This window comes from Cupressus sempervirens, chromosome 5 (genome assembly GCF_028749045.1).
Source record: "Cupressus sempervirens isolate cs-2001-9-10 chromosome 5, ASM2874904v1, whole genome shotgun sequence".
In the NCBI taxonomy this organism is placed as follows: Eukaryota; Viridiplantae; Streptophyta; class Pinopsida; order Cupressales; family Cupressaceae; genus Cupressus; species Cupressus sempervirens.
In genome coordinates, this window is record NC_143122.1 from 305,363,319 (window position 1) to 305,390,636 (window position 27,318).

The 27,318-nt window shown below is 38.4% G+C and overlaps 3 protein-coding genes across 8 annotated transcripts in view; all 3 read left to right on the forward strand.

Moving 5' to 3' along the window:
• Positions 1–27,318, forward strand: part of LOC149555792 (Molecular chaperone Hsp40/DnaJ family protein) — a 178,152-nt gene that overhangs the window by 109,683 nt on the left and 41,151 nt on the right. For all 6 annotated transcript variants that reach the window (XR_016364562.1, XR_016364564.1, XR_016364561.1 and 3 more), the window contains exon 7: positions 18,681–18,810. Coding sequence is in view for 1 of the 6 variants with exons in the window: in XM_089829953.1 (XP_089686079.1) it covers positions 18,681–18,810 (130 nt within the window). In the remaining 5 variants the exon portion in view is untranslated. The remainder of the gene's footprint in view (positions 1–18,680; positions 18,811–27,318) is intronic.
• Positions 3,268–4,206, forward strand: LOC149555795 (uncharacterized). Its single transcript, XM_089833723.1, has 2 exons — positions 3,268–3,686; positions 3,832–4,206. The coding sequence occupies exons 1-2, from the start codon at positions 3,268–3,270 to the stop codon at positions 4,169–4,171; spliced, it is 759 nt and encodes a 252-aa protein (XP_089689849.1). The 3' UTR covers positions 4,172–4,206.
• Positions 4,309–6,163, forward strand: LOC149555796 (uncharacterized). Its single transcript, XM_089829954.1, has 4 exons — positions 4,309–4,670; positions 4,768–4,991; positions 5,102–5,289; positions 5,386–6,163. Exons 1-4 carry the CDS (start codon positions 4,443–4,445, stop codon positions 5,466–5,468), a joined length of 723 nt encoding a protein of 240 aa, XP_089686080.1. The 5' UTR covers positions 4,309–4,442; the 3' UTR covers positions 5,469–6,163.

Consider the following 27,318-nt stretch of genomic DNA (forward strand, 5'->3'; position numbering starts at 1 on the left):
TCCCTATCTTTCAAAAAGCTCCGGCGCGTACGAAGGATTTAGAGGCATGAAGACCCTCTTTAGTGATTTTCCGGCTCTCTGACATGTGTTGCATGCTACAACCCACTCCTTGGCGTTGTTGTGAATGGTTGGCCACCATACCCTTGCTAGCAATATCTTCCACCCAGTTGTGTCTCCTTAGCACCAATTTTCTTCTCTCCTTCGGTAGCATCTCGCTAGGGAACTGTCTTGTCGATGGAAACTCTCCGATACGTGTGTACCAGGATGACAATACTACAACGTGAAATAGCTGCGTGTCAGGAAAATCATCATTGACTCCCTTCGGTGGCTCTCCTGATTTTATTCTCGACAAGCGATCCGCACTTACATGACTCTTTCCTGGCCGCACCACAATCTTGAATGTGAACTCTTGTAATAATAAAAACCATCGACTTATCCTTCCTTGAATGATCGACTTATTTAAAAGATATAGCAGTGCTTGGTGATCTACATAGAATACAAATGGCATGGCCAATAAATAATGTTTGAATTTTTGTACTGCGCACCATCCTCAGTTCCTCTCGCTCTGTCGTACTGTACTTTTTCTCTGCCTTAGATAATAGTCTACTTGCAAAATATACCGGATGGTCTAATCGATGGTCACCTGTTTGTGCTAGTGTTGCTCCAATCGCATAATTCGATGCATCCACATGAACATGAAATTCCTTATCCCAATTTGGATAGGCTAGAATTGGTGCTGTGGCCAATCTTGTTTTCAATCTATCGAAAGCTTCATTCAGCTCCACTTACCATTTATAAGGTTCATTCTTGCAGGTGAATTTGTCCAACGGGTAGGAAATCTTCGCAAAGTTCTTGATAAACCTCCGGTAGTATCCTATGTGTTCGAGAAATGATTTTACTTCTGATACATCCGTAAATGGTGGCATATCCAAAATTACATGAACTTTGTCAGGATCTATCTTCAGCCCTGCTTTGTAGACGATGTGTCCTAATAGCTTTCCCTATGGTACCATGAACCTGCACTTCTTTGGATTCAATGCTAGTCTCGCCTGTCCATACCTCTCCATGCATTCTTCGAGTGCTGGTATATGTTTATCTTTTGCGCTAAAAATTGACCAATCATCTATAAATGCTTTAAAGTTTCCGACAGACATTTTATCAAATATGTGTAGGATAATTCTCTAGCTGATAAGCATACCTCCATGCCTTAACTTTTACATTTTTAGGCTGGGTGCCTCCAGACGGGCATGGTGTTAGTGACCACACTTACTTTGAACTTGCCATGCTGATTTAATGCTTAACCGCTGCCCTACACATAGAAATTTAAAACATTGAAGTCTTTAGAAAAACAATGAAACAAAGTAAGAAATAGAAACTATGTAAATTAGTTTGATTATTTTTAGACATCATTCAAAGTTAAACAATAAGTAGTATGTTAGCAACTACACAAACTGTAGGGTTTCTAATAACAAAAAGAAATTACACATTCTTCGAAAAAACAGCGATAGATTCACTTTTTTTTGTCAAAAATAGTGTTGAAATGTCTTTAAATGATTCAAAAGCATTTCTAACTACTTAGGAATGAATTTGAATTCAATGAAAAAACAATAAAAAGTTTTTTAGAAGTATAAAAAAACAAACTCAGCAAAACTACCTAGGAATAAGATTTTTCTTCCAAAACTGGCTGAAATCCTCTTGAGTCCACGTTCAATAGCTTGCAATCAGCTACAAGGGTTTGGAAGCCTTTTTTTGTCCACTACTCCAAGTCTACAAAGCTGCAAAAAAAAACTGGTGAAATAAAAGCCTTTTTTGGCTATTAAATGCTGCCATGTGGCTGTGGGCAAGCTTTTTAAATTTTTTTCCAAGTAATCGGCGAGTTTTTTGCAAAAAACTCAGCAGATAGGAGCTGCGAGTTTTTCTGAGTTTTACTCACCGACCAGAAAAGCTCAGCTGAGTTTTTTAAACTGGTCAAGTTTTTGGCGATTTTTCCATCTCCATTGGTGATTTTGCTTAATCTGGTGACAGCCATGCTTTTTTGGTATCTTGTTTATTTGAGGAGATTACTTCATTGGTTCCCTTTAAATGTCAATATTGCCTCTTATCCATGGTCCATTTTCTTGTCTTGTACATCAACATTATTTAGGGCAGGATAACTCTTGTTAAATACTCCTTCTGCATCTCTAGTTACCCTTTTTGGTGAAGGGGGTACTCAATATCTATGTAAGAGAGATAATTTAACATTTTTATATCCAAGTCAGTTGGGTATCCTACCTAGATCATCTCAGCCTCAAACTTGCTTTCTACTTGTTTCTTGCAAGTTGTAGATGAAATCATTGCTTGGCCCAACTATGTGTAGAATTATTGCTCTCATGATTTGAGGATAACCCTCGGGCCTCATATAGTTGTGAGCATAGATGGAAGACTCGCCGATTACTCGCCGAGTATTTTGAGACGGCGAGTAAATCGCCCAAAAACTCGCCTGTCAAAAAACTCGGCGTGAGTCCAAAAACTCGCTGAGTAATCGGCGAGTTTTAGTCAAAAACTCGGCGAGTTAATGTAAAAAACTTGCGGTTCAGGGAACCCGTGGCCAATGACGCCTAAATAGGTCAAAATGCATTGTTTCTTTCATTTGTGTGGAGCAAAGAAGGTTTTAGCTGATTGCAAGTGATTAAAGGCAGATTGGAGTGGATTTTGGAGGATTTTAACCGAATTTAGAAGAGAAATTTCTTTCCAGGTATGTTCATCTTATCATTGTTTGAAAACTTTTTATAGTTTTAAGCAAAGCTTTTATTGTTTTTGTTGTTGTTTGTAAATGATTTCAAATCATTTGAAAGTTGAAACCCTAGTTGTTCTAAACTTCTAGCTTCTAAGTTCTAACTTTGTTTATTCGTTTTTCTATAAATTTAATTATTTATGTGTAGGGCAGCGGACAAGCATTAAGAAAACATGACAAACCCGCAAGAAGAGTGGCCACAAACACCATGCCCATCTGGATATATAGGCACTCGGCCTAAAAATGCAAGAGATAAGGCATGGCGGTATGCCTATGAAGCTCCAAGTCCAAATGATATTGGGAAGGTGATATCCATTCCCTGTGAGAGAATTATTTCTGGAGGCATAAACCGCCTCAAATAACACCTTGCAGGCATAAAGAAACATGACTCAAATCCTTGTCTCAAGGTAACTGATGAAGAAAAAAGATTCATCAATGCCCTACTTGCAGCTGCTGAAGAGAAAAAATTGAATAGGGAGAGGGCAAAATTAGCTATGAGGGCAGACATAGCTGTATCTGAAGGAGCTCCTTTTGATATGCAAGAGGAAGAAGAAGCACTTGAGAGCATACCAGGATCTCTTCGTGGCCCACGGATCCGCAAACAAAATTTCTCTTTTACCGGTTCCACTTCTTCTACATCTCCTACTTCTTCATCATCACCATCCGGATCCCCATCAGGGATAGGTGGTTATTTTGTGCCCAGGAACACACCTGGAGCACAACCATCATTAGAGGGCACTGCATGGTTTAAGGAGGTGCATGAGCAAACTGATATTGCAGCAGCTGATTTTTGGTTTTTCAACAATATCTCAATGAATGCCGCTGATAGTCCCTATTGGGTCAATATGGTGAATGCAATAAAAATATCAGGCAAAGGGTACAAGCCGCCTAATCGCAAGGATATGAGTGGAAGGTTAGTATTTTACTATTTAGTAATTGTAAATAATTGTGATTCACTTTAGTTCATTGTTATATTTTAAATCTTAATTGTTATAACTTATTTCCTAATTTTTTACTAACACTTACACTTTATTTAATATTACACCTAAATTTTGTAGGTTGCTTGACAAAGCGGTTGGTAGGGCAACATTGTTGATAGAAGACCAAAAGAAAGAGTGGAAGAAGTATGGCTGCACCATTTTATCTGATGGGTGGACAAATGGAAGAAGTAGAACCATTATTAACTTCTTGATTGCTTGCAAAGATGATGTGGTGTTTTGGAAATCTGTCGATGCCTCCAACAAAGTGAAAAATGCAGCCACATTGGCTTTAATGTTGGAGAATGTTGTCATGGAGGTGGGAATAGAGAATGCGGTGCAAATAATCACAGATAATGCAGCAGCATATGTGGCAGCAGGTAGATTTAATTTTTTATATTTGAATCAATATGAATCATGAATGTAATGCTATGGTATTATTCAATTTAGATTTGATGTAATTTGTAAATACTAAATATGGAAAGTTTGTTACTGATTATTGCTCTTTTGCTAATCTTTTAGGTAGAATCCTCCAAGAGAAGCATCCCACACTTTTTTGGTCACCTTGTGCAGCACATGTCCTTGACCTTCTTTTGGAGGACATAGGAAAACTTGATTGGGTGAGTCCAGTTGTGGAAGATGCTAGGCGAGTCACGAAATATATCTATAATCACCCATGGGTTCTCAGTTTGATGAGAAAAGCCACTAAAGGCAAAGATTTGATGAGACCTGCTATGACAAGGTTTGCAACGGTCTTCTTGACGTTGCAAAGTATTCTTGACCACATATTGGCTTTGAAGCAAATGTTTGTGTGTGTTGATTGGGTTGCTTCACCTTACTCAAAGAAGCCCGAAGGAGAGGCTGTGGCACGAATAGTCTTTGATGATAGCTTTTTTGCAAAGGCTAAGGAGATTGTGGAGGTAACTTCATTATATTTTTAGTTTATTCAAGTTTCATTATCAATTCATAACTTACTATGTTATTAACTAATTTGTATTTTTCGAAGTTCAAATGTAGATGTCTCTGCCCCTGGTTCTAGTCTTGCGCACATGTGATGGGCAGCAATCCCCAATGGGAAGCCTTTATGAGGCCATGGATAGGGCGAAAGAGGCTGTTAGAAGTTACTATCACGGGGACAGTCTCAGATTTGACCCCATTTGGGAAATAATTGATAGGAGGTGGAACAATATGCTCCACCAACCTATTCATGTAGCAGGCTACTTCCTCAATCCCAAATTCAGGTACTATGATAATTGATTGTCCTTGAAGTTGGAATTTTAATAAGTCTTTATTTTACTTTACTTTTTAAGGTTGTGTAGTAAGACTTGATATCATTTTCTATTTGTTTTAGGGCTGATGATTCCTACTCAGATTCTAATGGAGAGGTCATGGAAGGTCTCTCTAAATGCATTGAGAGAATGATATCAAGTGAAGAGGAGAGAGACCTTATTGTGACCGAACAACAAATCTATGTGGAATCAAGGGGTCCTTTGTTCTCTTCTATGCTAGCAAAGAGAGCAAGATCTACTCAAGCACCAGGTAAAGCATCAAACTTTAAAACTTTTGCTAATTGATAAGTTGTGCTTCTGATTTTTTATTTTATTGCTTTATAACTTTTTTAATTTTGTTTTGCAGATGCTTGGTGGGCAAGTTGGGGTGGCAATACCCCCAATTTAAGGGAATTTGCTCTAAGAGTCCTATCCTTACCTTGTAGCTAATCCCATTGTGAGTGCAATTGGAGCTTATTTGAGTCCATCTATACAAAGAAAAGAAACAGAATGACTCAAAAACGGCTTAATGATCTTGTTTATGTGCACTATAATCTTAAGTTGCGCATAAAAAAGGTATAGCTCTTAGAACTACCTGGTCCGCTTGATCTAGATGAGATAGATCCTTATTCTGATTGGACAACACAAGAGCCAAGTCCATTGTTTACACCAGATGAGATCGCTGATTTGGAGAGGCAGGCCATGGAGGGGGAGGCTAACACTGATTTTCAGTTCACTATGGATGACATTGAGGATGAGGACGAGGATGATGATGATTCAGGCGAGGATCGGGCATTACCATTAGGAGGAGATGCATCCTCTTCTAGGATGCCGAGCCAATCAGTAGGGACGTCGAGCGAGGGGGCACAGCCACAAAGTTCATAGTCACCCAGCTCACGCCCTATCCCAGTGCGGGGCACTTCTTCTAGGACTAGACCCCCTCGCTTTCCTGCTAGTGCAAGTGGAAAGAGGAAGATGTGATTGACATTGTATTGATGTATTTAGACTTTTAGTATTTACTTCTAGTTTGACAGATTGAAACTATTTAGTAATTTACTATTTTGCTTCCTACCATGAGCATTCTGCATGAGAATGCAATTTTGTACGCATTATGCATTTATATATATCTAAACTTTGTTTTTTTCTTTTGTATTGTCTTTAATTAACTTATTAGATTCATCTTCTCATTAAATTTTGCAAAATAAATGTATTTTTATTTAAATTTCAGCGGTTTTTTAGGTTCCCGAGTTTTTTTTTAAATCGCCAAGTTTTTCCCGATTAAACTTTTGGGGGGCTTGGCGAGTTTTTGCATTTGGCGAGTTTTCCAACTATGGTTGTGAGTGCGTTCCCATAAACTTTGAATTGAGGTAGGCCACCATATTTTACAACATGAATGACCGTGTTGTCTTTCTAATCTTGAAAAGCTATGGATTGAAGAGAAATTTGTTTTGGGTATTTTATATTTACTATTATTGCTTATACAAAGATTTTCGTAGTTCTTTATTGATCTCAATCAAAGATGCCTGGCCATTTTTCTTCTTGAGGTCACAGCTTTTGTACATGGATTTCTCCATGGAGGCCTGTTTACTTTTCTTTTGATGAAACTAATATTGAAATAATGAATAGATAGCGCAATAAAATTATTGACACAGAATTTTTATAGTAGTAGGCCAAAGACAACTAACCAAGAATCAGGCTCCTACCATTGACTAAACAAAGTTTATTTAAAGGGCATGGAATTTGTCAAGCAGAACATTAGCTGTCTATTAGTTGAGTTCTATAACAGCTACCTGGAATTGGACAAACATTTAATTCATAGTCGGATACAATAATATTAACAGAACATAGTTGAGGCTTCATATGTGAAATACATCATTCTTCCTAGCAAAGAAAAAAATGCTCTTATAAGTGAGAATTAAAACAAATAATTAAATAACATAGGCAAGGTTTTCCAAACAAGCAATGATGTTTTAGATGAAGTTGAACCTTTGTGCTATTGAAATAGCTTGATTGTCTAGTTCTTCAAATTTTTGTTTTCATTAAAATCCGCATCAGGAAAATATTGTTCAGTATTGCCATATTCTATGAATGTACATTCATCCATCTCACCAACTAGTGAATGATTCTTTGTCTAGAAAAAAATGTAAGCCAAAAAAATCCAATTGTAGAAATTTGTATAGGTGCAGTAGCAATGACACCAGATTCTGCAATCCAACACCAATAGCAATCTCATCAACAAAATTTGGCCATCTCTTGAGAAGATGCTAGAAGTAGGCAAAAGTTCTTCCCAAACTTCTATACGGTTTCTCCCATAATGCAATACAGTAAGTATCAGACTGTATTGATGTCTTTAATCTCTTTGCTTTGCTTGAAAGTATAAGCAGCTTCGGCAGAAATTAATACCTCGCTATAATGAAACAGAGTGTTCAAATATTGTATGTAGAGTTTCAAGTATTTGGATTTAAATATCTACTTGTAGTGTTTTAACCTTCGATATACATGTCAATATGATATCCTAGGGATTGGATGGTCACAGACCCTATTTCTAGACATGTATATTGAAGTCCTTTCACCTTGTTTCCGATTATGTGTAAACATTTTGTATGACCTCAGGGTGCATTTCTTGGGGTCTGCAACTCAACAAAATGTTTTACATATCTTAATATAATTTGAAGGTAGTCCACAATATTCTATAGAATAATTAGTGGGAAATGTTATTTTGTTCTTGACCAAAGTTCCAATTGCCCTATCCTAGCATCTAATTTTCCATAATAGGGTGATAATGAAAAGAATTTGTTAAAAATACAGATACTCAAATATAGAGATTAATTGAATTGACTTCATTGAATTCCTTTTTTCAATAGCATGCTTGCATATCTGTCTCTACGTAATCAAGATTGATGTTGTTTTTCATTCTCTATTATTGCTGCTTCGATTATCTACTGAATTTGGTTTGACCTTGATTTATTGGTATGATAATTCTGAGGTCAAATCTACTTTCTACAAGAATCAAATCTGACAAAGGGAACCGAGAAAAGTTTGAGATAGGTTTTGATCATTCACTTAGACAAGGTCAAATGGATACTAGTTTGTAATGTCCCCTCTTTAGTTCGACATGACATTGATCATGGATTTTGCCTATTCCAGACTCTCGTAGGCAAATGGTGTGGAGAGAGTCAATTCTGCGGATCAGATGGTCATATCTTGCTCTTGAAGAAGTGTTAAGAGGTTATATTTTATTATTATGTGTTATTGGGGCCTACATGTTATAATTTTAAGTTGAGTTGCACTTTTTATTTTATAAAATTACTTTATTATAAAAAGTGCATTATAATGAGATTTTATAAAGGATGTTTCTAGAAGTTCTAGAAAAAGTGCATTATAATGAGATTTTATAAAGGATGTTTCTAGAAGTTCTAGCAACTTCTTAGGAAAGTGAATAAATAGAGGGCTGGGCCTCTCATTTTGGACATGCTTGGATTTGAGATTTCTTCTACTTCTTCCATTGTGGAGCAAATTTGTAGTCTCTTGGGTTTGCAAATTATTATTTGATCTTGGGGAACGAATCACTCCCTTGGATTGGCGACTTTGAGGGTGTGAAATATCACCTGAATTGTTGCATTTGAGGAGTTGGTAATTCAGCCATCTCATTTGGACTTCATTGAGATTTAGTTATAAGGGTTTACTTTGGTTGGAATAAGGGTTTCAGTTGTGCCCTAGCATTTGTGGATTGATTAACAGGGTTTGAAGACACAGTTGTGCATTATTTTCAGACTGCCAGTCCAGGGTTTGGACCCACGTTTTTGCTCATAACTCCTAATTGGTTTGACGGATGAATTTCATATTTTAGGGGGTTATTCAGCAACCCTAGGTGCCCAGATTTATTGCTTTTGGAGTGACAAAAATGCTGCAATATTTTTATGTAGCAGCCGTACCAGGCCGTACCTGTACGGCCTTGTCAGTTGGGCAGCAACAGCAATTTTGTGAGTCGGTTTGGGGCAGATTGTGAGGTCTTCGTGTGGCATTAATTCAGCATTCATATCTGGCAAAATTGGAGCTATTCCATGTGCACAAACTGAAGTTTTGATTGCCAAAATATTGCATGTTATGGATTAGAACAGTCAGCACTGTCATTGCATAAATAGTTATTTCCAGTCATTAATAACTGTTGTAAAAGTTTCGTTATTTGCATTCCAAATCTGAACTGGGTTATTGTTCATGTCATAACATTGCATTGTCAAGAGCTTGATGTATTAGAAGTGCATAGTTGTGACAGTCTCTCATTGTAATCAGTTCTATTTGCTGTCATAAAATCAGAATTGCATTGGACTTCATATTTGAGTTTCATATTGTCATCTATCTCTTAGATTGGTAGTGTTATAGTCTGGAATTGTTGTTCATACATTATTGGCATCATATATTGAGGTTTCGTTGTACAACAATTAGTAATATTGCAGCCTTATTCGGTTACATGCCAACTGTTTGACAAAATTCTTAAGTCCAGTTCGAGGGTTTCAATGGCCTTTATAATAAGGGTCATTACAGTGGTATCAGAGCTATAAGTCCTGCCATCCTGTGGAGGTCTTATAGGGAATTTGGAACAGCTGGATAGAAGGGAAAGTGTTTGACGAAATGTCAAAACACTAAAATCAGAACATTTATGTTTGAGCATGCGACAGAGGCTTTATAATTTCCGCAATACCAAAGCAAGATAAGATAGGATTTCAGACCTGTAGAGCGAACAGTCTAGCTCATCTGTACAGGTGGACATAGAATCCAGTCATACAGACACAGGGGAGGTATTCTTTGATGAAGACTACGGCTACAATATGGATAGAGGCGGGAATGCCGGTCCAGATCAGCCAGAGGAAAGATTTTTACAGTTATTAGACACCTTGGCACAGGGACAGCGATTAGCCGAACAAAGAGCACAGGAACAGAATTAGAGAATGGAGCTTATGATGCAGATGATGGCTCGTCAAATGGGGTTGAACGCTAACATAGGTGAAGGAAATAATCAGAATGGTAACAATCAGAATGGGAATAATCAGGATGGGATACATAATGGAGGCGAACAAATTGGGAACAATTTCGGTCATGCACCCCAGCAAGCTAGGACAGTGAGTTCGAGACCTATGATTCCCACGTTCCTTCCTAGAGCTCCAGAGCAGCTAGTACCAGAACCCCAGATCACTGACATACAGGATCAGCCGAGGAGAGATTGGGAAGCAGGAGGTCCAGATTTTACAGCTGCAATCACCTTTAGAGAGTATATGGATGTGCGGATGAAGCATATGCCCCGTGGACATGACAGGACTCAGAGCTATGAGCTACGAAAGAAAGTAGGGAAACTTCAGTTACCATATTATGATGGCTCGGGGAAGTCTACAGCAAGAGCTTGGGTTCAAAAACTTGACACATACTTTCAATTGAACCCTATGTCTGAGGAAGAAGCTATTAAGTATGCAACAATTCACCTGGATGGGTTAGCACACGAGTGGTGGCATCATGGTATGATCACTATGGGTCATGCACACATTACCTCATATGTGGAGTTTACGGAGAGACTGATTGAACGTTTTGATAAGAAGGATCCAGAACTCCATTTCAAGGAGTTAGCTCAGCTTAAACAATGGGGATCATTGGAAACATACAATTCAGAATTTCAGAAACTTGCAGTGTTAGTAACAGATGTATCTGAACGGAGGCTATTGGTTTTATTTATGGATGGGCTAGTTGATCCGTTGAGAGGGTGGATTAAAGCTCTCAACCCTCCCACTTTGCAGGAAGCCATTAAGAAAGCTCGTGACATGGATTCCTCTTCAGCTTCTAAAAATAAATTCCAGGCAAAGAGTTTCCCTTCAGGAAAAGATAGGGACAGGAAACCCTTTCATAGAGAGGTACAGCTACCTAAGGAGGAAAGTAAGAGGTTGGACAAGGAGACACTTAATGACTTGCGTAGGAAGAAGCTATGCTTCTATTGCAAAGGCCCGTATGAGTATGGCCATGACTGTCCTATGAGGCCAAAACGGAAGACCAACCGAGCAATGTGGGCTTATTACGAAGGCTCAGATTCAGATAGTTCAGAACATCATGATGAGGATCTTGATGAAGCAGAGGGAGAGCAGGAGATAGACAGTGCAGGGCAACAGCAGGGAACAGAGCTACATTTACAGGAAGCACGACTGTCTAGCATCCAGAGAGAGGGATCTTTCAGACTTCGGGGAGTTTTGGCTGGGTAGAAGGTTATTACATTATTGGACACAGGTGCCACACATAATTTCATTGATGCACGATTCGTGGAGAAGCGTGGACTCATTACTGAGGAGTTCGTGGGACTAAGAGTCAAGGTAGTTGATGGATACACTCTTCGTTGTGACAGGATGGTACGAGACCTACCTTTGCGCCTGAACAACTATGAGTTTAAGGCGGACTATCATGTGGTCAACATGGGTGACATGGATATAGTACTTGGAATGCAATGGCTACATTCATTGAAGGTGGTTACCCTGAGACTAGAGGATATGGAGATACAATTCGAAGTGAATGGTAGGACTCATGTGCTTAAGGCTATCTGTAATGGAGACATCAGGACTATCTCATTTAGGCGGCTGGAGAGATTAACTAGGCATAATGATATAGAGTGGGCAGCAGTTTGTACTTTGACACCTACACAGGAGGAGCAACATAAGACGGAATATCATCCTGATATTCAGAAATTGAGGATTAAGTACGAAAAGGTATTCAGTGAGATTCCACCAGGCAGGCCACCGGACAGAGGCATTGAGCATGTTATTGAGCTGGAGGAAGGTGCTAAGCCTATCATGATCACACCATATCGACACCCAAAGCGACTCAAGGATGAGATCGAAAGGACCATCGAGGAGTTGCTAGCTATGGGGCACATCCGACCAAGTAAGTCACCTTTTGCATCTTCTGTTGTTTTGGTAAAAAAGAAGGATGGAACTCTTCGGATGTGTGTTGATTACAGGGAATTAAATAAGAGAACCATTAAGAACAGGTATCCCATTCCTCGCATTGATGAGTTGATAGATGAATTGCATGGGGCTTGTTATTTCACGAAAATTGATTTGAGATCAGGATATCACCAGATCAGAGTCCGTGAACAGGATATTGAGAAAACTGCTTTCAGATGTCATTGTGGGCACTTTGAGTTTGTAGTCATGCCTTTCGGCTTGACCAATGCACTTGCCACTTTCCAGTCCACTATGAATAGAGTTTTCCACCATCAGTTGAGGAAATTCGTGCTGGTGTTTTTTGATGACATTTTGATCTATAGCCGATCATGGCAGGAGCATCTAGATCATTTGGAGACAGTGTTGAGCATTTTACAGAAGGAGTCCTTGTATGCAAAAGAGTCCAAATGTGACTTAGGGATGATCGAGCTGTTATATTTGGGACACATTATTAGTGCAGATGGAGTGCGGATGGATCCTGAAAAGATTCGCACTACTGTTGATTGGCCTCCACCAGAGAACCTTACACAGTTGAGGGGGTTCCTTGGCTTATGTGGTTTCTATCGCAGGTTTGTTAGTGGCTACTCACGACATGCAACTCCCATGACAGATCTACTGAAAAAAGGGGAATTTGTGTGGACTCAGAAAGCACAGGACTGTTTTATGAGATTTAAGGAGATAATGACTACATGCCCAGTTCTAGCATTACCTGATTTCACGAAGCCATTTGAGCTTCAATGTGATGCATCTGGAGAGGGAGTAGGTGCTGTACTTATGCAGAATAAGCACCCCATAGCTTATGAGAGCAGGAAGCTCAGAGGCCCCGAGTGTTTATTCAGTATATATGATAAGGAGATGTTGGCCATCATGCATGGTTTGGCCAAATTCAAACAATATCTTGTGGGTAGTAAGTTTTGTATTAAAACTGATCATAACAGTTTGAGGCATTTCTTGGGACAGCGGGACTTGAATGATCGCCAGCAAAAGTGGGTAAGTAAGTTGCAGGCATATGATTTTGACATCTCATATGTCAAGGGAACTCAGAATGTTGTTGCAGATGCTCTTTCTCGAAGGCCACACCTCACTCTTATGGTTCAGATATCAGAGGATTGGCGACACTTGATTATAGCAGAGTATGCCAGGGATACATGGGCCTCCGATATAGTGGAGGGAACAGTGATTGATAGCAGATACACACTTGTAGATGATTTAATCATTTACAAGAACAGGATTTACCTAGTCCCAGGATCGAAGGTTAAGCAACTGATTTTGAGAGCATTTCACGACTCACCGACAGCAGGCCATCCCGGGTACTTCAAGACTTACAGGTCAGTTCGAGAGCGGTTCACTTGGAAGGGGCTGAAAGCTGATGTTTTGCAGTACATTCGAGAGTGTCTTGTTTGCCAGCAAAACAAACAAGAACACACCTATCCGGCAAGGTTCCTACAGCCACTTCCGATCCTTGACAGGAAGTGGGAGTGCATCTCCATGGATTTTATCACAGGTTTGCCCAAGGTACAAGGACGGGATTGTATTTATGTGGTGATAGATAGATTAACAAAATATGCTCATTTCTTTCCTATCACCACTACCCACTCAGCAGCTCAGGTGGCAGAGGTTTTCTTTCGGGAGGTTTTCAGATTGCACGGATTGCCTCGGAACATTGTGAGTGACAGGGATTGCCGTTTCATGAGTCATTTTTGGCAGGAGGTATTCCGGTTATGTGGGACGGAGCTTACACCCAGCACTAGCTATCACCCACAAACCGATGGTCAGACGGAGATTGTGAACAAATGGGTGGAAGGGTATTTAAGGAATTATGTGGCAGCTCAGCAGTGAGCTTGGGTCAGATGGATATATCTCTGCGAGTATTGTTACAATATTACATATCACATCACTATACAATACAGATGACACCCTTCATGGCACTTTACGGTTATGAAGCACCTAGTTTCTTGGATTTGTTGTTGGGTGACAGCTGGGTACCCAGTGCAGGAGAATTATTACAGGAGAGTAAGGATATAGTTGCTACTCTCAAAGATAATATTGCGAGAGCTCAGAACCAACAGAAGCAGTATGCAGACCAGAAGAGGACTGAGCGTAGTTTTGAGGTGGATGATATGGTTTACCTCATGTTGCAGCCATACAGGCAATCTACTCTTAAGAAGAGTGGTGCAGAGAAACTCAAGCCACGCTATTACGGACCATTCAGGGTTATCAGGCGAATTGGTGAGGTGGCCTATGAGTTGGAGCTTCCGGCAGACAGCAGGGTGCACAATGTGTTTCATGTGTCCCGCCTCAAGAAGGCGTTGGGATAGAATGTGGTGCCTTCCGCAGTATTACCTCCTTTAGACGATGAGGGAAAATTGATTTTAGTGCCAGAATCCATCCTGGAGAGCAGAGAAAAGCAGCTTCGCAGAAGAGTGATCAGAGAATACTTGGTTAAGTGGAAAGATCTACCTGTTGAGGATGCTACTTGGGAGGGGGAAGCTATTTTGCAGCACCCGGCGTTGAGATTGCTTGAGGCCAAGCAATTTCAGGAGGGGCGGACTGTAATGTCCCCTCTTTAGTTCGACATGACATTGATCATGGATTTTGCCTATTCCACACTCTCGTAGGCAAATGGTGTGGAGAGAGAGTCAATTCTGCGGATCAGATGGTCATATCTTGCTCTTGAAGAAGTGTTAAGAGGTTATATTTTATTATTATGTGTTATTGGGGCCTACATGTTATAATTTTAAGTTGAGTTGCACTTTTTATTTTATAAAATTACTTTATTATAAAAAGTGCATTATAATGAGATTTTATAAAGGATGTTTCTAGAAGTTCTAGAAAAAGTGCATTATAATGAGATTTTATAAAGGATGTTTCTAGAAGTTCTAGCAACTTCTTAGGAAAGTGAATAAATAGAGGGCTGGGCCTCTCATTTTGGACATGCTTGGATTTGAGATTTCTTCTACTTCTTCCATTGTGGAGCAAATTTGTAGTCTCTTGGGTCTGCAAATTATTATTTGATCTTTGGGAACGAATCACTCGCTTGGATTGGCGACTTTGAGGGTGTGAAATATCACCTGAATTGTTGCATTTGAGGAGTTGGTAATTCAGCCATCTCATTTGGACTTCATTGAGATTTAGTTATAAGGGTTTACTTTGGTTGGAATAAGGGTTTCAGTTGTGCCCTAGCATTTGTGGATTGATTAACAGGGTTTGAAGACACAGTTGTGCATTATTTTCAGACTGCCAGTCCAGGGTTTGGACCCACGTTTTTGCTCATAACTCCTAATTGGTTTGACGGATGAATTTCATATTTTAGGGGGTTATTCAGCAACCCTAGGCGCCCAGATTTATTGCTTTTGGAGTGACAAAAACGCTGCAATATTTTTATCTAGCAGCCGTACCAGGCCGTACCTGTACGACCCTGTCAGTTGGGCAGCAGCAACAATTTTGTGAGTCGGTTTGGGGCAGATTGTGAGGTCTTCGTGTGGCATTAATTCAGCATTTATATCCGGCAAAATTGGAGCTATTCCAGGTGCACAAACTGAAGTTTTGATTGCCAAAATATTGCATGTTATGGATTAGAACAGTCAACACTGTCATTGCATAAATAGTTATTTCCAGTCATTAATAACTGTTGTAAAAGTTTCGTTATTTGCATTCCAAATCTGAACTGGGTTATTGTTCATGTCATAACATTGCATTGTCAAGAGCTTGATGTATTAGAAGTGCATAGTTGTGACAGTCTCTCATTGTAATCAGTTCTATTTGCTGTCATAAAATCAGAATTGCATTGGACTTCATATTTGAGTTTCATATTGTCATCTATCTCTTAGATTGGTAGTGTTATAATCTGGAATTGTTGTTCATACATTATTGGCATCATATATTGAGGTTTCGTTGTACAACAATTAGTAATATTGCAGCCTTATTCGGTTACATGCCAACTGTTTGACAAAATTCTTAAGTCCAGTTCGAGGGTTTCAGTGGCCTTTATAATAAGGGTCATTACATAGTCGAGATATATTTTCTACAAAAATTAAATTCGACAAATAGAACTGATAAAAATTTGATGAGTTCTAGTCAAGTAATATTCCCTATGAAAATGAAATTCGAGAAAGTGAACTAATGCAAAATTGAGATAAGTTTGATGATTCAGTGAGGTATGGTCAATTGAATACTAATTGAGTAATGTGATACTTAGTTCACTAGAGGTGTTTGAGAGCTCTAATTAAGGTTCATTTAGTCGCAACAATGTTTTCTTTAAAGTATCAACACTAATTATAATTTATAAATAAATCGCTATGGATCACTCTTCACACAATCATCTTATGTGGCAATATACATAACCTAGATTCATGCTTCTATAAATACCATAATTTTAATATATATAATAGTAAAAGAAAGAATATAATTTCAAAATATGCAATAATTCAGATCCAATAGAAAATAATTTCAAAATATGCAATAATTCAGATCCAATTGATGCGAACTCACATAAAATGGAACCATTATCACTTATTTTAAATGGTGAACAAATTCTGTGTCCCTTTATTCCAAACTATTTTTTTCTCTGTATATAGAGATTGAGGTAATTACTTTAAGTTTTGATTTTTTTGTATAACAAAACTATTTGTAATGGATCTAAGTTATCATACATAGAAAAGCAAAAATATTCTGGTTTTTGACACTTGATTCACCTTTTCCCTTCTCCAAGGTTTCACTTCCTTCACTCTGCCATTTTAATCTGTTTCTTAAAAATCACATCATGAATAAATAAATCAATAATTCCACCTGTTTTGGCAAACCTTAATATGGTCTTCATTATATGGTTTTATTGTTGCTGACTTGGGGATAACTGTCTGCTTTTTTACTGGAAAGTGAATTGGTTTCCTTTACTAAGTTTTCTGTTTGATATTTTAAAGTCAAGAAGTTTAATTGATTGCAGTCACCTTATTTTTCTACAATCCATAATTTGTCCAACAATATCTTGGTGTATTCCATCATAATTAAATATTTATGCATATATTTTCACCTATCGTCTTATATATAATAATTTCTAAAGACCAATTTAGAATAATATTAATAATTATTAAAAAACACACACATGCAAATGCGCGCACAGACACGCACACACGCACACACACACACACATATATGTGTTATGTGTGTGTGTGTGGGTGTGTGCGTGCGCACGCGTGTGCGTGTGTGCATGCTGAACTGAGCATTTAGTATGCTACATTCAATTATCAAAGGTTAAAAGTTCACGTCTCAGCAAAAACAGGCTCAAATCTGACTTAGACTTGGTGACATGGCAAAAAATCCCCTACACTCAGCAAATGACTAGCTCTAAACTGCCTATTTGTGCCTGCAAGTTGCTTGTTTGTGACTGGAGATGTCCTATGCAATCTTGGTCACGGACAAACATTTGATGTCTGCTTACTTGATGAGTATCGAAGGATGTGTCCTTTACTGAAAGATGTCCCTTTAATGGGCCATGATTGGAAAAGTGCCCACAGGTTTGCCTTCTTTTAATGTTTGGCATGTGGTGGCTCAAGGATGCCTTCACATTGCAATTGTTACATTCTTTTCTTCACATGACACAACTTTTGCAGAGTCCTAATGGATTTAGGTGAGTTTACTGAGCTTTGCTGCGTTTTTGAGGCATAACTTGTTGATTTCCCGGTATCTTGACCCTGAATTTTTGGGCAAGTGATTTGGAGCAGTTTTGTTTTGTAAGAACCTGCAATTCAATTAGTTTTTTTTAATCTATGATTCAAAATTGATCCTGGTTCAATTTATGAGGCAGACTTAATTAAGCAACCATTGTCTGCAATCAACCTACAATGATTATCATAGTGATGGTATTCCTCATGGCTATTCTATGGTACTGCGTCTTGGTGATCTTTTGTGTTTTTTTGACTGCTGTATTCTCAAAGATTCATGATTTTCCGAAGAACTTTATCTCTGACCCTTATGTATTTGCAAGGATCAGAACACTTGCTACTCTTTTCAATTTCTGTTTAATATAGTATACATCCCAGATTCCAATATCAAGAAAAGGATGAACAATCTTTTAGGGGAAACTGCACTGAAGGTAGGACAAACTACAAAGGCAACACAATTTATGAGTTAAAATATATGTTCTCATGCAAGAGACCACTTTGAAATTTCAACGTGTTTTGAATAACACTTGAGTGTCAGGTTTTATGGACATTGACATTGAAATACACTTTCAACGAGATTAATACAAAAGAGAAGAAAAGGAGAAAGCACATTGATGTGAGGAAGAAATGAAAACTAAAAGCTAAAGCAAAGGATATCTGAAGGTGGATATTTCGTAGACGGTTTCTAATGATTTAATCTAAGATACATAATAATTTGTTAAATAGTTTTTTTGGATTTAGTTCTTTTGCTTCCTGTTTTATTTATTCGCTGACACCGGTTGGTGCTCCCGCTGCTAGCAGTTGCCTTGTGTGCTTTTAGTCCCATAGGCCCTTGTGGTATCTTGTTGGACGTTAATATATTTATGTCATCTTTATTGTTGGTCTGTTTATTGTTTTTACTTGCTCCTGCTAGTGATTTGAAAAAACCTTTTTTCTATGCTAAATAAATCTCAATGTCTTTATGTTCTTGGATTATATTTTGTCGCCGAGGTGGTAATATTGTTAATTGCTTATTCCTGAAGCAGGGGCCCTCCTGGAGATCTGTATTTTCGTCTTTATGTGAAAGAGATTCCAGGCATTAAAAGAGATGGTATCAATCTCTCATCCAGGATTTCAATCAGTTATCTCGATGCCATTCTGGGAACTGTTGTTAAGGTAGAACATGTTCAATTCTTTTTTCATGTGTGAATTTAAAACTAGATAACTTGATGATCATGTTCATTATCAGAAACTTTAACAGCATTTGTAATTTATGTAATAAACAGCTCCATTTTCCTATATATTTCCTGCTAATGGTTCTTTTTTAAGAAAATAAAAAACTGTAAACTAAAGAGTTCTCAATATAAGGGAGTGATTGCCTGGGTCTACTTTGTGAAGATCTTGTCAAAGTATGCTTCCTCTGAACTTTGCGAAATCTGTGTACCAATCCTGATCCCAGTGTAAGATCAGAGCATGGCATAGATTACAGTTCACACGATCTGAAATGGGATTTACTTATCTGGCAGCTATAGGAAATCCATGAAAATATATCAGAAGTTCTGGTTTAACTACTCACAGAGTATTTGTCGTGTAGTTAGCACTTGTGAGTTTTTCTAGTTTTTACTTTTTGAATTTTCTGTTACGTTTCTGGCAAGTTCTGCATTCAAACTTATATGAGTACTTGTGAGTCTTGACAGAAAAATTCATGGCGTGCTTAAAAACATTCACATGCTTCATTGCTCGATTCGGGGTCTGAATCGGATCCATGGATTTGGTGATTTTTTTTTCTTTCCCAAATTATGATTCGTGGAGGGTTTGTGTGTGTCTATATATATATATACACACAAAAAAAAAAGAAAGAAAGAAATATACATAATTCTGTAACTAAACCAATTCATTGTATGAATGTATGATTCTAATATGCATCTATGAATCTAGTATACTTGATAATTGATCTATTTTCACGATTATAAAGAAAATCAACACATTCACATTGAATTACTGAAAGATTGTAACATTCAAAATATAGATCATTAAACTTAAAGTTTGTAAGATGCTGCATGATTCACTCATAAAAGAGCCAAGAGTCAAGACTAAAGTTTTTGATTTCAATCATCAACTGTATTTTCAAGATTATCCACATTAGAGGGGTACTAATGAGCTGCAAGTGCCATATCTACATCACTAGAGGAACCCAAACCTGCTTCACTAGTACTAGAGGGGATTTTGAACTCATAATCCTCCTCCTCATCATCCACATCAACCAAAGTGGATCTAGCAAGATCCTGGATGGTCATATATAAATCAGAAGTCCGGGTACTACATCCCAAAGCTTTTCAGGCCTCTTCTTGTACTTAGGATCCTTCTGCGACAATAAGCGCAAATTGTTGTGAATGAACACAAGGTCTTCTGCTTTTTTTCCAGCCAACCGTTTGTGTTTGACCGAGTGGATTAAGTACTCCAATTCCGCTTAGCTGCAAAAGAGCTGACAACCTAGAGAGAAATTGAAAGAATATAAATACATTAATCAAGATAAATTCAAGGAATTGAGTGTAAACTTTAAGTTTTAGAAATTAACTTTTGGTGTTAAATTTTACAAACTTACTTGGGATAGGAGCTTTATGGCAAGATGTTGGAGGTCCCTGAAGTCTTGCCCATGAAGGTGCCACCATTTATTAGTATCCATCTTGCTTTGGTCTACTATAGCAAGAGGATGGAAATAATTTCTTGAGATGAAGGCAACAAATTCATTCCTCATAATTGCCCCAATTTCTGGATTTTGGAATATTTTAGCTAGTGCCCTCTTATACCCATTTGCAACCTTTGCATCTCTAAATGGTGCCACTCTACCTGGAAGGCGAAGTACACTTGCACTATAGTACCTGGGTATAACGTAATACAATTGAACATTATCAAATATCAATAGCACAAACATTGCATAACATAAGCACAAACATTTGATAAGCACTACAGTTGCTCGGGGATAAAGCACATGTGAGGTGGTGCAAAGGTGTGGTCATCTTGTTCCATTGATGATGAACAATTGTCTCCACCATTTTGTAAATGGTGTCCTGAGGATCATTCTCCCTCCTTTGTATGACCTAGGATATGAGATATGAATAATACTTATAATTAGTGATTATGTCAATTTAAAATTCGGACTCTAGATATCTCTCAAATAAACAATTGTAAAAGAATGTAGAACTTACTATTATAATCTTTTCCAACATAATGTCCATGGAATCATAAATATCCCCAAGGCATGGCTCATCACTATCTGCAAAGTGAAGCATTGCCATGATTGGATCGGTGAATTCCAAGACATAAGTCACAAGACCCCACCAATCTTCATCTAGTATCATTCTTCTCACATTTATGGACCTTGTTGTATTTGAATTCTTCCAAATGCCCCATTGGGGGCTAATGACCTTTTGTTTCAATGCTTCATTTACCTTCACAAATCATTTCAAGACCACTGTGTGAGAGACAAGCGTGCTTCAACAGCCTAAGAACATTTTAAAACTGAAGTTAGTAATACATTTAAAACATGTTAATATAAACAACAAAAAAAAATTATGGAATCCAATAATATATAAAATAAATTATACATTTACAAATTTACCTTCAATAATTCCAAGTTTGAGAAACACGTAACAATTGCTTGTGACGTGGTGATTTGTCACAAACATTTGAATCTCTTCAGCCTCCTCATATATCTTTTTCACCCAATCTATTTGGGTGCCAATTGATTTCATCACCAAATTGAGAGAGTGGACGGTGCATGGTGTCCAAAAGATATGATCATATCTAGACTCTACAATTATCCTTGTAGCCCTGCAAACTTTCGCATTGTTTGTGACCACTTGGACAACATTATCAGGAACCATTGACGCTATGGCATCAATGAGAATGCGGGAAATAAATTCTAAATCTTTCACTTACCCTTCATAATCAATTGCCTTCAACAACATTGCCGTTTTATGGCATACATCAAAAACATTGATCAGTGGACGGTTTCTACAATCTTTCCACCCATCCGACATTATAGACACACCCCATTGAACCCAAGAATCTCTTATTGGTTGAAGTTCAGCCTCTACATTTCTTCTCTCATCATGTAATATGGTGGTGTGCAACTTTTGATAACCAGGTGCTTTGTAACCACAGGGTGCTTCATTTATTGCTTGCACCATCTCCCTCCAATAAGGTGATCTCATTAAATTGAATGAAACACCATTTGCAATTAAGCAACATCCAACTTTGTGATCAACAATGTCTCTCAATTCATTTTGGAATGCCCTATCTCGTAGGCCTCTCTTGCAGGTGAGTTGAAATGGATCTACAACTTCATCATTTGTAGATGGCATAGGCAAAAAAGGATGTGTTCTTGTGCTTGTTTGATTGGATGGTGGTGTTGGTGTATTTGTTCTTTTGGAAGCACTATGTTTTCATTTTGCAATTGCTCTATCAGCATCTTCTTGCTCTTTTGCTAATGTTGCTATTTGTGCGGTTGGTAATCCCTTCTTATCTCCCCTACTACCCTCACACATGTTAATTCCTTCACCATCAGGGCCCAAAAAAATGTAGTTTCACTCAAGAATAGGAGCTTCTATATTTTACATTGTAACAATTATTACAATAATAGATAGTCGTCTATTATTAGTTAATGATAATCTAATGTAAGTATCTAGTTAGCTTTCGCTTTTTTAGCTTTCTTTGTTAGAATAGAATGTTTCTATTCTTTGGGATTGTTTCCAAGGAAACATTGTTTTATTCTTTTGTATAGTGACCTTTCGGTCTCTGTTAATAACAAGAAAGTATTTTACCAATTACTTCCGTAATATGGTATCGGAGCCAATACTACAAATTTTTTCAAAAAATTATAATTTCTTTTGAAATTATTTGTTAAAATTTTTTGAAATTATTTTTGAGATTTTTTCACATAAACCCAACTAGGGTTTCCGTTCATTTTTTGGAGAGTTACAATCATAAAAAATCGAACCACAACTAGGGTATTTCAGCGAAATAAATCATTGAATTTGTTTGAAAATCTCCAAATTGTGACTCTTCATATGTGCCGAACTGGTGTCTGTTCCTGTGTGTGCTGAACTTTGGTGTTGTTTTTTGCTGATATAAGGCAGCTCATGATTTTGCATTTCTATGATTTTAGGGTGAAGAATCTATTTGTTTTGTGCTGTCCCTAAAAAAAATGCCTCTTCTAGCACCAGCATCGTCCATTTTCAGGCATTATTTTACAACAGTCTGCCATTTTTTCTGCAAATCCGAGCTTTCATGGTTGTCGACTGCGTTTTTTTTGAAACCCTAATTTTTGACCTTGAATTTTTTTTGATTGTAGATTCTTGGTGGGTTTTTTGAGAGCTCAACTAGGTTGTCATCCCTTTTTTTGGGTGCCTTGATTTTTGTGCCTCATTTTTCGAGCAAATAGATCTAGAAAACGACACCATATTCCTTCTGGGTTTTTTGAGCTCTCTTTTGGGTCACTTCGATTTTTTAGGGTCTTCCGTTTTTTGCCTTGAATAATGTGCCTTCAAGATTTGCACAATTTTTCATTGAAAAACGTGCCATGGCATCTCTGACAAACATTCTACTCGAGCACAACTTCAAATTCAATGGTCGGAATTATGGCACTTGGGAGTAGCAAATCATCGCAATTTTTGAATATCGGAACACCGATCAACTTGTTCTGGGTGTTATGGAGCATCTGACTTCTCTTGGTCCTTATCAAGATACATGGGATTTGAATAATCGAGAGGCAGTGATGCTTCTCAAATTATCCGTGGCTGATGATCAGCTTTCATAGATTCCATCCGACAATACAACTGCCGAGATCTAGACACATCTCAAAGGGCTTCATGAGACTTCTGACAAAAGAAAAGCCTTCTTTTTGAAAAACATTTTGTTTTGTATTGTCATGGATGAGTGCACCTCGCCCCAAGCACATCTAAATCGGATTTAGGAAATCTGTGATCAATTACTTGCCATTGGTCGCAAAATGGAGGAAGAGGATATTGTGGTTATCACTCTTCAGAATTTACCAAAGTCCTATGAGCATTTTATCGAGACTCAACATCACATCTTCTGGTGTTGATTTGAAGTTCATTGATCTTTGCACCCTGCTACTTCAGTAAGATTGGTGGAAACAACAGTTCGGTAGCAACTCTAGTTTCAACAGCCATCTCAGCAGAAGTCTTCTGCTCTAGCATCAGATGGTTCCCGAAAGAAGAACATTCAATGCAACTACCACCACAAGTTTGGACATATGAAGATTAAATGTTGGAAATGCTTAGCTGCACAGTCTAAGCAATTAGGTTCGTAGCCCAAAGCGAATAGTGCAGAGCACACTGAGTAGGCAAAATCTACCTTTTATGCCTTCATGGCTAAAAGACCTGTAGATAATGTGAAGTCGTCTGCCTGGTACATTGATTCAGGTGCCTCTCATCATTTCACTCACTGCAGAGACTGGTTTACTGACTACTAACCTTATTCAAACTCTATTATTTTTGGTGGCGGAGAAGAGTACACGGTTGTTGGCAAAGGCAAAATTTAGATTCAGTCTGCTGGGAGGAATCTCATATTCCTTGATGTGTACTACGTTCTAGGGATAGAACTAAATCTACTCTCAGTCAGCCAGTTGCTGCGACATTCTCCACACTTGGATGTCACCTTTAGTTCACATCAATGCACCATCATTGATCGGGCGACTCAGTCTACTGTTGCAGTAGGTCTTGAGGATCATGGTCTTTTCAAACTTACTGATTCTGGTGATTCTCGGAACTTAGCTATGGCTGCTCGGCGGTCTTCTGTTAGCACACTTTGGCATCGGCGATATGGGCACTTAAATGTGCATTATCTCTCATAGCTTGCTCAGGATGAGCTTGTTCTTGGATTGCCAGAGATTCAGACTCAAGAGCTTGGAGTTTGTAATGCATGCCAGGCTAGGAAGCAACATCGCACACCTTTCACCAATGGCGAGCTTCTTAGGTACTTCAGCTTGTTCATGCCGATATCTGCGGCCCTATGTCCACTCCTTTCCTTGGGTCCAGGTATTTTTGGTTGTTTGTTGACGATTTTAGTAGAAAAATGTGGGTTTATTTCCTTAAAAAGAAATAAGATGCATTTCCTGTATTTTAGAAGTTTAAACCTTTAGTTGAAAAAGAGTCTGAGAAATCTATTATTACTCTTAGAGCAGACAATGGGGGGGAATTTTGTTCTAATGTTTTCTCTAGCTTCTTGGATACACATGGCATCAAATGCCAGTTAAACACAACCCACACACCACAACAGAACAATGTAGTTGAATGTCGGAATAGGACAATCATTGAGATGGCTCGATCCATGCTTGAACACAAACATGTTCTGAATAAGTTTTGGACAGAAGTAGTTAACACTGCCATTTATCTATTGAACCGGTCACCCACAGTAGCAGTCAAAGGTAAAACTTTGGAAGAGGCCTGGTCAGGTCGCAAGCCCAGAATCAGTCACCTGAAGGCTTTTGACTCCCATGCTTTTGTTTGGATTCTTGATTTGTCACACACCAAGTTGGATGCCAAGAGTCAGAAACTCATGCTTGCTAGATATAGCAGTCTCCACAAAGCCTACTGCTTGATTGGTGTAGAGATATCTCGTCTCATCTACAGTCATGATGTAGTCTTTGATGATCAGGGTGGACCTTTTATGCCTATTTCTCTTGTTCCTGGTCCTATAGACTAGCCTATGAAGGCTCATGATTTGGGAGTTCGGCTTCCATTAGGTCCACCTAATGGGAGGGCTCCAGTAGCTCTTGTAGCTCTAGTTATACGAGTGATACCTGTATAGATACCTCTGGCTTCTCCTATAGGATCACCTTGATTTGTAGATGCTTCAATTGAGTTTGATCCTTATTCTTCTGATGAGGACTTTGATCACCAAGCATCTCCTGATACTAATGTTGGACATTCTCCTATCTGGCCTAAGTGGTGGGCTAACACTTGCTGATCTTTGTGATGATGAGCTCATTGATGGGAGAACTGCTTGGAAAAAAAACAAAATTGCAGATATTGTTAACTTTTCTCTCATGGCCAACATTCATAGTATGTTTGAACCTCAAACATATTTCGAGGCTAAAGGAATTCCAGAGTGGGATTAGGCCATGTAATCTGAACACCAAAGCCTGCTAAAGAACAACACATGTGTCCTTTCTGATCTTCCACCAGGGAAGAAATCAATTGGCTACAAATGGGTTTACAAAATCAAATACAAATTGGATGGTACTTTGGACAAGTACAAAGCTTGTTTAGTGGCAAAGGGCTTTTCTCAGTGTCAGGGTTGATTATGAGGAGATCTTTGCTTCTACTGCAAAGATGAGTACCATCAGATTAGTCCTAGCAATGGCAACATAGTTTGGCTAGAAGGTCCATCAGATGGACGTCAAGAGTGCTTTCCTGAATGGTGATCTCCATGAAGAGGTCTACATGATGTAGCCTCCTAGTTTTAAGGTTGCTAGTAAAGACTATTAGGTTCTCAGATTGGTAAAAGCCCTCTATGGCTTGAAGCAGGCCCCTTGGGCATGGTACATAAAAATTGATAAATACCTCAGTGATCAAGGCTTCAAGAGGAGTTCTTCAGACTCAAATCTGTACATCAAGACTACTGACAGTGACATCATCCTTCTGGTTATTTATGTGGATGATTTGATCATCACTGGCAGTTCGACATCTTTGATTTAGGGAATCAAACATAATTAATGCCAGTCTTTTGATATGACTGACCTTGGGCTCATGCATTATTGCCTAGGTGTTGAAGTTTAGCAACAGTCTTTTGGTATATTCATCTCTCAGTCCAAATATGCTAGGGCCCTGTTAGACAAATTCCGTATGTAGGACTGCAAGCCTGCATCTACACCTATGGAGAAAGGTCTCAAGTTATCCTCAAAGTTTGATTCTCCTTCCATTGATGATACTCCATATAGGAAACTAGTAGGCAACCTCATCTACCTCTCTGTTACTAGGCCTGATATCAGCTTTGCAGTCAACTAAATATCACGCTTTATGACAACTCCTAAGGCTGATCATTGGATGGTAGCAAAGCGTGTGCTTCGTTATGTGAAGGGCACTTTAGATTATGGACTTCGGTACGCTCCAAGTTCTAATCCTAAACTTAGTGGGTTCACAGATTCAGATTGGGCAGGCTCTATTGATGATAAAAAGTCAACTTCTAGATATGTGTTCAGTTTGGGATCCGGTGCCGTCACATGGACCAGTAAGAAGCAACAGGCAATTTCTTTCTCCTCTACAGAGGCTGAATACAGAGGGACTATTAAGGCAGGATGTGAAGCTGATTGGCTTTGTCGGATGCTTGGGGATATGCAGATGTCACTAGCAGGACCGACTACTTTGTTTGTTGATAACGAACGTGTTATCAAGTTAGCACGAAATCCGGTCTTCCATGAATGAACCAAGCATGTGGATGTTCACTGTCATTACATACGACAACTAGTTGAAGACGAGACTATAGATTTGCAGTATGTTCCTACCATAGATCAGATTGCAAATAAGTTTGTCAAATTTAGAGGACAGCTTGGTGTTCTAGATAGATTAACCATTAAAGGAGGATATTACAATAATAGATAGTCGTCTATTATTAGTTAATGGTAATCTATTGTAGATATCTTGTTAGCATTAGTTT